At 37.4% G+C, this 12,507-nt stretch overlaps 1 protein-coding gene across 4 annotated transcripts in view; it reads right to left on the bottom strand.

The window, feature by feature from the left end:
* Positions 1 to 12,507, bottom strand: part of ATP9B (ATPase phospholipid transporting 9B (putative)) — a 302,332-nt gene that overhangs the window by 241,993 nt on the left and 47,832 nt on the right. For 3 of the 4 annotated variants that reach the window (XM_048840068.2, XM_048840067.2, XM_048840069.2), the window contains exons 4-5: positions 9,656 to 9,769; positions 1,346 to 1,454 (exon numbers count right to left, since the gene is read on the bottom strand). In XM_048840068.2, the coding sequence (XP_048696025.1) occupies positions 1,346 to 1,454; positions 9,656 to 9,769 (223 nt within the window). The remainder of the gene's footprint in view (positions 1 to 1,345; positions 1,455 to 9,655; positions 9,770 to 12,507) is intronic. The other variant, XM_048840070.2, reaches the window with a different exon arrangement.

Raw genomic sequence — 12,507 nt, 5'->3', positions numbered from 1 at the left:
TATGAGTCAGCAGTGTGCCCTTGTTGCCAAGAAGGCCAATGGCATTTTGGGATGTATAAGTAGGGGCATAGCGAGCAGATGGAGGGACGTGATCGTCCCCCTCTATTCGACATTGGGGAGGCCTCATTTGGAGTAATGTGTCCAGTTTTGGGCCCCACACTACAAGAAGGATGTGGATAAATTGGAGAGAGTCCAGCGAAGGGCAACAAAAATGATTAGGGGTCTGGAACGCATGACTTATGAGGAGAGGCTGAGGGAACTGGGATTGTTTAGTCTGCAGAAGAGAAGAATGAGGGGGGATTTGATAGCTGCTTTCAACTACCTGAGAGATGGTTCCAGAGAGGATGGTTCTAGACTATTCTCAGTGGTAGAAGAGGACAGGACAAGGAGTAATGGTCTCAAGTTGCAGTGGGAGAGGTTTAGGTTGGATATTAGGAAAAAAATTTTTACTAGGAGGGTGGTGAAACACTGGAATGCGTTATCTAGGGAGGTGGTAGAATCTCCTTCCTTAGAAGTTTTTAAGGTCAGGCTTGACAAAGCCCTGGCTGGGATGATTTAATTGGGGATTGGTCCTGCTCTGAGCAGGGGGTTGGACTAGATGACCTCCTGAGGCCCCTTCCAACCCTGATATTCTATGATTCTATGTTTTAATGGTTTCTAGTAGATTAGAAAGACATGATTTTCCTTTTCAGAAACTGCTGATTTACCCCCCATCATGTGATCATATAGAAGTTCTATATTTCTATTTTTAGATATTTCAGCCAGTATACTCATTACTGATCCTCTACGATCTACTTCTCTGAATCACCTCTAGCGCTTTTTTAAAAACATAGGTAAAACATTAGTTACTCTGCCTGGAAGCAGGGCTAGAAGACAGCAAATTTTAATTAGGGAAACAGTATTTTTGTTAGCAGCTTAGCCACTTCATTCTTAAATTCCTTTCAACCTTGGATGCATGCCACACAGTGGTAGTGACTTGTTGTTCTTTACTTTATCCATTTCAAAGAAGAACTGCACTTTAAAGTGGCAGCGTATTTTAAAAAAACTATTTTCCCTCATGTAACAACTGAAAATTTATAGATGTGGCACATGTAAGTTGCTATTAACAAAAGCCTTCAGATTTCTGGAACAGCTACAATTTTAGATGCTTTATTCAGCTACCAGAAATGAATACTTTGTTCCCCTTAAGCACATCTCTTGTCAGATTATATGAAATTCATTCCTACCGGAATAACATTTCAAAAACCTATTATCACTTTTGTTATTTTAAAAACTGTTTTAACCTAAGTTCAAAAATACAGAATGTGGATTATAAAATACTTAATAAAAAATGTTTTTAACCAACCTCGTATTGTAAGCTTGCTATATAACTGAGAGTTCATTTCCTTGTCTCGCTGGTAACGTCGAAATTCATCAACTGCCTCACGCACCATTGTGACAGCCAAAACAAATCCCTGTTCAAAACATAATGATATAACACATTTCCCAAAATGGAAAATATTTTTTAAAAAATACATAAAAAGGAACATGACAGTAGGAGAAAAATTTGTATATGGAGTATTTCATCATTTTTGACAGCTCAGGGTTTTTTTTAAACCTTTTCTGTCAATCTAGTTCATCTTTACTGTAGAAACACAACTTGTGAAAACATTTTACAAACATAAGAACGGCCATGCTGGGTCAGACCAAAGGTCCATCTAGCCCAGTATCCAGTCTTCAGACAGTGGCCAGTGCCAGGTGCCCAGAGGGAGTAAACAGGTAATCATCAAGTGATCCATTCCCTGTCGCTCATTCCCAGCGTCTGGCAAGCTGAGGCTAGGGACACCATCTCTGCCCATCCTGGCTAACAGCCATTGATGGACCTATCCTCCATGAATTTATCTAGTTCTTTTTGAACCCTGTTATAGTCTTGGCCTTCACAACATCATCTGGCAAAGAGTTCCATAGGCTGACTCTGCATTGTGTGAAGTACAAGTATTGAACAATTTTCATTTCTTGGCATATTCCAGCAAATTACAAATGATATAAAACTTGTAATTTGCTGGAAAATAAATATATATGTGCGCACTAGAGGGGAATATTGTAGATATAATTTGTATGTTAGAAGAAATTAACATCTTTCAAATAAGTCACTGCATTTATTTATACTATATATAAACAGCATTTTTTGCAATTTGCCTGAGAACTTATTAGCATTTGATTTAAGAATATTTGTATATTTTGACATGTGATGCTGACAATTTGTGTTTTCACAGTTATGAAAGCTTTTAATCTTTTTTAATCTTGATGTCTACTGTCATTGAATTATTTTCCGCCCACCCATAATTTCCTGCAACTGAAAATTTAAATAGACAAAAAAATTAAACATGCTTAATAATAAACATTGATATTATCCGTCAAAATTATGAAAAAATTAAAAAACAAATTCTGCCAAGCCTACCTATAGTAGTGATGGGGATAATCTCATCTTGCTTCTTTTAAAAAAAAAAAAAAAAGTTGATTGTCCTTTTTCTTACAAAGATAGGCAGAAAAGGGTGAACTGAAGTAAACAGATGGCTAAATTGGAAAATTTGTCACTAATTTTTCCAAATTAGTTCTGTCTATTCACAGTCCTCCAAACACTGAAACAGGGCTGACCCTTTAGGTTTTGTGAAACTCCTGACCACAGATCCTTCAATTCTGGGGAGTACCCCAATTCAATTCACAGCTATGAAGGGATAGTGCCAAACCAGGCTCCTACAAGCAGCCAGTATAATCTCTGGAAACACAAAAGAGGGAAAGCTAAGTAACAAAAGGCAGAAGAGTCTAGGGGACGAATCATGAGATATATTTACATTTAGTACTTGGCACTTAGCTCAAATCCCTAACTTATCCCTATATTATCAAAACCTCATGTTTATGTTATTTAAACCTGACTTGCCAATTAGCACCCTAAATTAGTTATATGGCCTATGTCTCGAAAAAAAACACCCAAAAACAAACAAACACCGAAAAACTGAATTTCAACCTTTTTCTTCAGGTTCCTCCCCAAAACACACACACTCCTTTAGAAATGTACACACCTTATTAAGATTGACCAGTCATACTCTAAAAACATCCCAGAGTCTTTTATGTAGTTGACAGGCTACATTGCTATCAAGCCATCTATGTAGTATTCTTTCCATAAAGATTTCACTTTCAATTAATGCCCTAAGGAATTGGTGGGGGGAGGGGGTGCCACTATTATTCTGAACTTATGGACTGTTGCCATACCACATCATATTAATGTATTACTTTTTCTTTTTGGAAGCAATGTTTCATGCAAGATCATTTTACATAATCAAAATAAAACATTGTGTACCTGTAACAGAGAATTTGCTCCTAATACTTTCAAATGTACTCGTTTTAGCTCACCAAGGGCATTAAACTCCAAAGTAAAAAGACAGGGAGAAAAATTTAACCTTTCCTGCCTGTTAAGTACATTTTGTATGCACATGAAAGACAGACATTTCAGCTTGAATTTGAATTTTTCTGGAACTCTACATACTATGTTATGACAATTCTTATTAGAACTCTTAAGAATATCATGACAAGTAGTCATTCTGTAAAATGAGAATGGGGAAAATCTGCTAAAGAAAGGTTTATATGTATAATTTTAAGATTATATACAGCTTCTGTTTACATCCAACCAATGTGATTGGTGAAGACATCAATGGAAGTTGCAAGAGCAAACAGAAGTCAATATATATAGTACACCATCCTATTTGGTTTGTCAAGTGTGTACATCTTTAAGTGACCATGGCGATCTGTTAGATGATACAGAAAAAGTGATCTATTTGGATATTAAAAGGAAAAAAATAGCTATAGAAAATATTTTAACCGCCTAAGCATTAAAGGTTACCTATTTTCGAAACAATAGTAATAGTCTCTCTTTAGCAGTAAAGTTTACTGCAAGTGGGCCTTTCCTTAAAAAAAACAAAAACCAAAACCAACACTATCCAGAAGACCTGATATAGAAAACTTCTGTGTCTTACCAGTCAATTGTGTTTGTCTAACTGTGTCAGACAGTCCTCACAGTGGGATATTCCCCATTTCATACCAGCCTGGAGGCATACTGTATCTTCAAGCTCAGACTTATGTCTGCCACTCAGGAAGAACCCTCCGGACAAAAGTTTCCAAAGATCAAAAATACTTACTGTATAAATATTAAGAGGGGCAAATCAACGCGAACCACTTGCAGGAAAACTAATAAGAAATGTAAGGGTTTCCAAGAGGAATATGCTCTCCCCTTTTCAAATTACTTAACAAGCGAGCAATAGCCACACAAAATTCTGAACATATTGTATCCTCAGGAAAGGATCAGATTATCTGACATGAAGAGTCCTAAAAAGAAAATTCACAGGTAAGGCAAATTTTCCCTTCTCTGGCCCCTCCACGGCAGACTGTCTTCATGTTCAAAGCAGTTAATCATCCTTAGGGAGGGAAGATTCAGTTGAACTATGCAAAAGTTGGAAAAGAAATTTAAGAAGGCACCAAGGTACCAGGAGCCCCAAACATGCACCAGGACCCCATTGTGCTAGGCACTATACAAACAGAACAGATGATTAGTAATGTGTTTGAAAGGGGTTGTACTTGAGGGTTCAAATGCCTCTGCTTTTATTTCCTTGATGACCCTGCTCACATCCAACTTATGCCCTTCCAATTCCTTATGATGTTTGGATTCAGACAGAGGACAATACTTCTTCCTATAATATGCTGAAGATTATGGTGACCTTGAAGGCCTAGTCAGTTTGAAGAATTAACATGCCTTGATAGAATATGTATAATTGAGATTCCATAGAGACCATGCCAAGCTCCAAAAACAACCCTGACTGAGGTGGTGGTAAATAAGCAAGATAGTTTCAGTGAGAAGAGGTGGAGTAATACTGACTATATAACGGTTAGAAAAGTGGTTTAATAACTACCTGCAGCACACATTGCAAGATCATGACAGGAATTGGCACATTACTGGAGGATTAATTAAAGAGGTAGTCCTGAGGAATCTGATGTGATGGTGATCAGAGATTCTCCTTACTTTCTTACAGTGCAATATTTGCAATTGCAGCCTTGTCTTGCCGAAGACCAAGGTCAGACCAACTTATAAAAACTCCAATTTTGTTTAGCTGATTTTGCCCTGGTGTATATCTTGTAATACCAACAACTGGACCACATTAAAGCAATTAATAAGGGCCATTTGCAAGATTCCTCTGAACTATCAGAGGATATTTCATGTTCTTAGAATATCAGTGACTATAGTTTATTCCACTCAGCATCTAAAGTGATAGTTTAAGCAGCACTGGATTTTAGTGTAGAGTAGAGTCTATGCCGTAGTATATTCTTTTGACTCTGGATCTTGGCAAAGGTTCATTTCATCCAGAATTGGGTCTGAACCTGAGGATCATTGAAAAGGTGACAGAATCACTATGGCCTGTTCCTTTTGCAGTCTTTTTTGCCATCTTCATCCTCACTGGTTTTGATGGAGACAGAAGGCATAAAGGAAACATTAGTGTCACTTTGAAGACATGGGGTCTACTTCTAGACGTCCCTTCTTCACATAGTACCTGTTGGTTTTCCAGGCCGATCTGGACATAAGATTAATCAGTGGGCTTTCAACCTGACTTGAGATACTTGGAAAGGATAACCAGTCCAGATTCCTTTCCCTTGGTTCTAAGTGCATCATGCTGAACCAATTGACCCTGACTTTTCTTCTCCTTTAACATGTAAAATCCTGAGGGACAGAATGAAAGCTTCTGCTCAGGACATGATCAAGACTGCTTCCTTGAGCAATCCCTAAAGTCTTCATATCAGCTTATTAAGGAGCAGTTTCTGAAGCGTCATCTGCTGGAAACAGAGAAGTAGCCTACTGGTCACAGCTCTAGACAGTTTATACTCTCCTCCTTATGTGTTACTTACATCACACCCACTGTGTCTCACATGAGTACAGATATGCTTCCCTTTCCTGGAGCCTGGTAATCTACACAGATGACTAACTATGTAGATGTTGAACAGTCTTAAGGATGAATTTAACAAGAGATGCTAATATTAGCTCCAGCCCAAGATATTTATATACTTGCAGGCTGGAAGTGAAGCAATAACTGTGCAAGGTATCCATGTACGAGACCAGCAAGCTAAGGAGCTGAACCAGGGATTTTAGTTTAGTAGAGATGTACCAACATGTACATTTAGTAGAGATGTACCAACAGAGTCTTCTCCTGTCTCTCTTCTGAAATAAACATTGTCTTGAACAGTGACTAGACAGCTCTGATACTGAGTTTAAAAGGTTGCAAATGCTTCTTCCCCTTGTTCACTTAAAGCCTTATTCCTGCAGAAAGAGCGCCAGATGCTAAGTCCAGCATAACAGTGACCTGTGAAGGAATCCTGGTGAGGTCACCCAGATAAGAATAGACGGATCTCTCTCTCTCTTCAAGGAAGAGGTGACTAGGGTGTTTGTGAATACCTGTGTGGAAACGGAATCTAAAATGTATTGGAAATGTTTTTCATTGTAGCAGAATCTAAAGATTCTCTTGTGATCAGAATGAATATAATCCCCTGGAGATCTACTCGGAATATGAAAACATGGGAGAATAAATGTTGTTACACTTGATTTCAGTATTTACCTCTGAAATTCATTTATGACCTTACTGAGAAAGACCTGAAATCTAGGACTGCCAGCATGTCACTGCTTCAGTTTGATAGCACTGAGGCTCTGGTGCACTTTTGAAAACGTCCATTCTGTAAAAAACTAGCTCCATTATTAAAATGTGTAGGAGATCAACTATTACATTCTTCATATTCTGATACTATAAGAAGATTTGTTGTTGATTATGTTGGTTTGCTTTTATTTTATTTGAACTTTGTGTCCCAGGGACGAGTGAGAGACAGTTCTATTGAATCTACTTTTCTGAATAGCTCAAACACTGATTTTCCCAAGATGTTAGCCTTCCACATGGAGGCCATTCTGAAGTTCCCCCTCTTAGAGAAGTAGGATCCTCAGAATTAGGGAAAACCAAAGCTAATAAGAACTGTTCACATTCAGCAGTTTCCCAAGGAAACCCAGTCAGAGTCTTCCAACTCTCAGAAATGACTGCAGTGGTCTCTTTCTAATGTATCTTTTCAACATTGAAGGAACATCAATTTCAAAGGGAATGCCAATAAAGTAACATACTCTGGAGTCTCTCACTGGACAGAAGACCTTTATTTTCCCTTCTTTTCATCCATGTCCTGGCCTCAATGACTGCTCTGTTTCTTTACTCCCCAAAGAGCCTATCAACTGAAGATTTATAAGGTTGACATTAGATGATGACTGTGAAACACATTTCCATATGAAGAGCTACTTCATGGGCCACTGTTATAAACTCTACAATGTAGCGTAAATCTTAGTCAGTTTAAGCATTGGTCCCAACAGGAATTACTAGGAAAATCTACATACGAGGCACGGGGTTGTTAAAATGGCCTTCCAGTAGAGATTAGTCCAGCATAATCTGTGGTCACAGCCAATATTGCCAGGGTTGAAGTCAATGTATCCAAGTTGTGTCTGAACGATGATCCTATTCTCCTCTTGTCAGTTCCTAGCAAAGGAGTACTCCCAAGGAGTACTACTTCATATGGTACAGCTGCGTCCCCTTGACTAACAAGGCTATAGCAGGCTCTGCCTTACGGAAGAGCAATGAAGTCTTTTAGTGTATGTGAAATTTATGAATTTGCATGTTAGGACATTTTGCCTTAATAGAGAAAAAATACCCCTCTTAACCACACCCTTATACTGGATGAAGAGGCATTACAGGACTCTCTCAAGTTAACAAAAATTTGTGTTTTCTCCTCCAAAAAACACAGAAACGTGCAAAGACAGATCCCCTACCCTATGCATCCTTAATTCTGGGAAGTCCAGATGAGTGAGTGCTTTATCTTCATCCAAGCCCTGACTCAGATTTCCCCTCACCTTTGGAGAATATTTGAAAACTGACTCGAGAGGTTTTTAAGACTCAACGGGAGCTTTGAAGGTAATGGAATAAGTTAATTTACAGGAAAACTGAATTTTTGTGCTGCTCCTTTAAAAGCTTGCTGAGAGGCCTTCTCCTTTATTGGTCCCTGGGCCAAATCCCTGAGGGAACACGGGGGAGAGTTACAACAGAGACTTAAAAGTGAGAGATGAGAGGCATGTTCCCTACAAATTTCCCAAAGGAAAAGAGCAGCCATTTTTTAATCTCCTGGGGGACCCATGTAGGCTAGAAGGGGAGAGAAGACATTCTCATCCTCCAGGGAATGGAATTTGAATCATTTGAACATTCTGCCCACTGCTACTTGGTTCTGGATGAGTGGAGTCTAGTCTCAGAATGGAGCTTTCCTGAAGCCTGTTCAACCATCTTGATATGAGCTTTGCTAACACACAAATTGCAAGCAGAGTTCCCTTGAAGCCTTCTCAACTGCCTCAACATAGACCTTGCCTACATCCCAACTGGCAGCTTCATCTTTGCCCCCAGTAACCTAACGAGGGGATTAACAATGGGGACATTTCTTGCATTCAGTTTTCCCTTGCTGCTTGCCTTAGGCTACATCTGCACTACAAATCAGGGGAGTGATTCTCAGTTTGCATAAACGTACTCACAATAGCTTGATAAGAGTTAGTGCAAGTAGCATAACCATGGTAGCACAGGCAACAGCAGCACGGCTTCGCTGTGCTGAGTACAAACCAACCTGAATCCCGTGGGTACATACTCAAAACAGCTGCCGCTGCCCATGCTACCATGAGTACACTGCTATTCATACTCGCTCTAGCTCTCTCTGAGCTACCGCGAGTACGCGTACACGAGCTGGGAGTCATACCCGGAGGTCGTAATATAGCTGTACCCTGAGGATATCCTGTATCCTGAGGGAGATGCCACCCACTAAATCCTCCTTAGAAACCTCTTTTTTTGGGGAGGGGGGGGGGGGAAGGTGTGGGGTGGATTGTATCAGTCACAAGGAGAATAACCTTGAAGACAATGAAGAAATAGAGACAAATGTATTTATTTTTTAAAATCTTGTGAAGCGTCCTGCTACAAAAGGAGACCGTGATTCTGCCATCTGTATAGTTTGGAGGAAGAGATTCTGGATAGTTCTTGAGAGGCAGTCCTGAGTGAAAGAGCCAAAGATCTTACCTGCCTCCATTTGCTTTGGAGACAGAAAATGGTGAAGATTATCGGATATGCAAGGGATGGAAGAATTTAAACTTCTCACTGAGCCCTCTCATACAGATGAAAGCTACAGAACATCAGAAAATACCATATATATCCATTTTGCAGTCAGTGTTTGATAAAGTCAAAAACAAAATTAGTTAATGTACCAAATGTTCTGTACTAAAACTGATATTTTTGTTTCACATTTCAGTAGCTACCACCAGCTAGATAGGGAGTACTAACAATTTAGATAAGGAAGTAGTTCACACAGGAGCTGCAGAGCTCCTGGGGAGCAAGAAATACTTTTGGGAACATCTGCCCATAATAGTTTAAACAAACAACTGAGCACCCTGCCAGCGCCACCTCCCCCCCCGCATATTAGAACATAAGCATCTAAAATAATTTTTACATTTTATAAATAAAATTCTAAAATCAAAAGCAGACTAATACTAAAACCTGTCTTATATCAGCTTTTTGTTTACCAGAGGAGCCCAGTAGGTGTACAGGTAGCCTATTTTCAATGCAGGTACAAACTGTGAGCAGGACACGATGAGAAAATAGAGATTCAAGAAAAACTTGAACTGTTCATATAAAACCTAAAATGAAAAACAAAAGAAAAACAGAAAAAATTACTTAAAATTTTATTTCAGGAATGTACATGAAAAAAATGTTACTTTTTCCATAAGTATAACTTCATTATACTGCATGTTTAATAAACTTAGTTCATTATCACTTTTTATAGGAACCATTACGTACAGAGAAAATCATTTTAAATTACTTGAATACAACCCATAAACAGCAGCAATCACAGGCATAACGATCACTGAATTTTCAAGATATACTAGAGATTATTGAAAATAATACATCTCCATCTATCTAATCTGGATTAAATTACTGTAAAATGGTTTGCCCTGGAATTAACTCAAACTATCTGCAGTCTGACCTACAGCAACAACATTCAAAAATCAATTATGATTAAGGTATTTTAGTGTTTGTGGTCCAAACTTGGATTTTTAAAGACAGTAGTTTCTTTTTCCTCATGGTATCAATACAAAGCAAAATTAAGGTTGTCTGGGTGACCTAATTTTGCATATCAGTAACTCCACAGTCCCAACACAGGGAGTATGTCAGCATCCTGACTGAAACGATACTGTGTTCCAACAAGTCGCAGTAGGCAGAAAAGCTTCTGGGAATAGTTATTAGCTACTATAGGGTACAGTAGACCTGAGGATGCTGATTTATGCTGGAAACTGAACTAGTGAGCATGAACATGGTGTTCAGCCACCTTTGTTCCCTCTTTTCAGGTTCCATCTCCAAGCAAATATTTTCATAGGCAGTGGAAAGAAATTACATGAGAACAAGACTGTCCAGGGGAGTCATGAGGGCATGAAAGTTTTATGAGACACTTTTTGGCCTTGTGTAAATGTAACAAGATGACCATAAAGTAAAATGTAGAAGCTTTAATATTTAGGTCCATATTTATTACAATATACATGGTACAACACAGGTTCTCATGAGAAAATATATCAAAGCAATATTTTGAGTGTTTTTGTTTTATTTTGTTTTTTTGCTTTGCTAAGTCAAAGTAAAACACTGATATCTTGCTTAGTAAATTAGTCCAAATATATTTATTTTCAGTATGAAACTAATAAACTATACTCATATTTGCCAGTGATGGGAGTGCAAACCGTAAAATCACAACTAAGTGCCAGATGCACTGCAACATTATGGAAGTTTCAACAGAAGTCATTCAATAAGTACAACATTTATTATTAACTTATGAATACTATTAATGCTTACAGAGAGCAGTTACATAAATTATTTACAGTACTGTACAGTGCTGTAATTGTTAAAATGATAAATAGCTATGCTGGAGTGATATTGTGTTTATGTTCATAATAAAACATTTTCCTTTGATGTCTAAAATGTTTGAATTATTTCACAAATTAATCTCGGCAGGGTGATTAGCTTTTTTCTCCTCACCAGTGGTTTATTTAAAGTGCAAGTTAGCATAAATTAACAGTTAAAAAACTGACACTCTTCTTTAAAAAAAATCAAAATAGGATTCCTACTGTGCAATTATAAAACATTTTCGAAGTATCATATCTTCTTAGGAAAAGAACCTGAACCGTGCTAGCTCCCTCAACAGGTAACAGCAAATTATGGCTCACCTTTACAGGCATCAGGAACATGCCTTGTGACACATATATTTTTAACCACAACAATCAATAGCTTACCGTACACTTAATGAACTTTGTGACCCTTATGAAAGTATACACTGCATAACCAATCTGAGTATTTAATAATTTAAGCCAAGGAAGAAAACATTGGATTGACTCAATAAAGATGAGAATATTTATCTGCTTGAGACAGTTGACATCTTATTACCCTGACATAAGATCGGTCTTAATTATGGTGCCATTACATTTTTTGAATTTTAATAAAGAGACATATTAGATACCAAGCATTTGCCAGCTACTGGATGAATGTGGTTAGAGGTATAGGCTCAATGCTCAAAATAAAACAGGTATGATTACTTAAATTCAAAGGACAAAACATTTCTATATTGAAACCTACAAGATAATTTGTTAATACAAAAAAAGACTCCATACAAACGAAAAATGTATCAGTAAAAATTTATATGAAATATCAAAAATGCATGTTATCATGATTTATCATTTAGTCATTGAAACATCTCTCCTCAAAAGTTATATTTTCAGCAGAACTGAAAAAAAAATTAAAAATCCAAAAAACAATGGAACAGCTATCCAAAACATTTGTAAAGTCAATTTGTAATTTATGCAAAGAATGAACACTGAAGGCAAAGAATTCACTTAAATCAACTGTTAAATAAAAAAAAAAATAAAAAAGCCACACTGTGACATTTGTTTTTAAATAAAATGGAAAACATTCCAGTCTGCAACGAACTGTACTTAAAAGTTGAATTCAATGCATAAAAGAATTCTGCACTTTAAAACCATAATATGTAAAAACAGATCTGAAAAGACAGCACATTAATTTTAAACTAGGTCTTGTTAACATTGTTCTTAAAATAATTTAAGAGCAACCAAGTCCTGTTATTTAAATGGAAAATTTTTGACTATTTTATTTATAGTTATTGTATTTTCTTATACGCACTCACTGCTGTTAAAGACTTCTGCATAAGAGCATGAACCTTAAACTATTTATTCCTCATTTAAAGTCGAACCTCTGTGACAAAATAATCATTTCCACACAATCAGCTGTGATAACACAGAGGATTATAACTTCTAGTGAGGAATAAAGAAATGCAAAAGAACATTTATCCCTGAATTTTTAGAGACAGCATGGAATT

Source organism: Caretta caretta, chromosome 2 (genome assembly GCF_965140235.1).
Source record: "Caretta caretta isolate rCarCar2 chromosome 2, rCarCar1.hap1, whole genome shotgun sequence".
NCBI classification, from domain to species: Eukaryota; Metazoa; Chordata; order Testudines; family Cheloniidae; genus Caretta; species Caretta caretta.
Note: the sequence above shows the minus strand (reverse complement) of the source record. Positions and strands in the feature narration are given on the sequence as shown.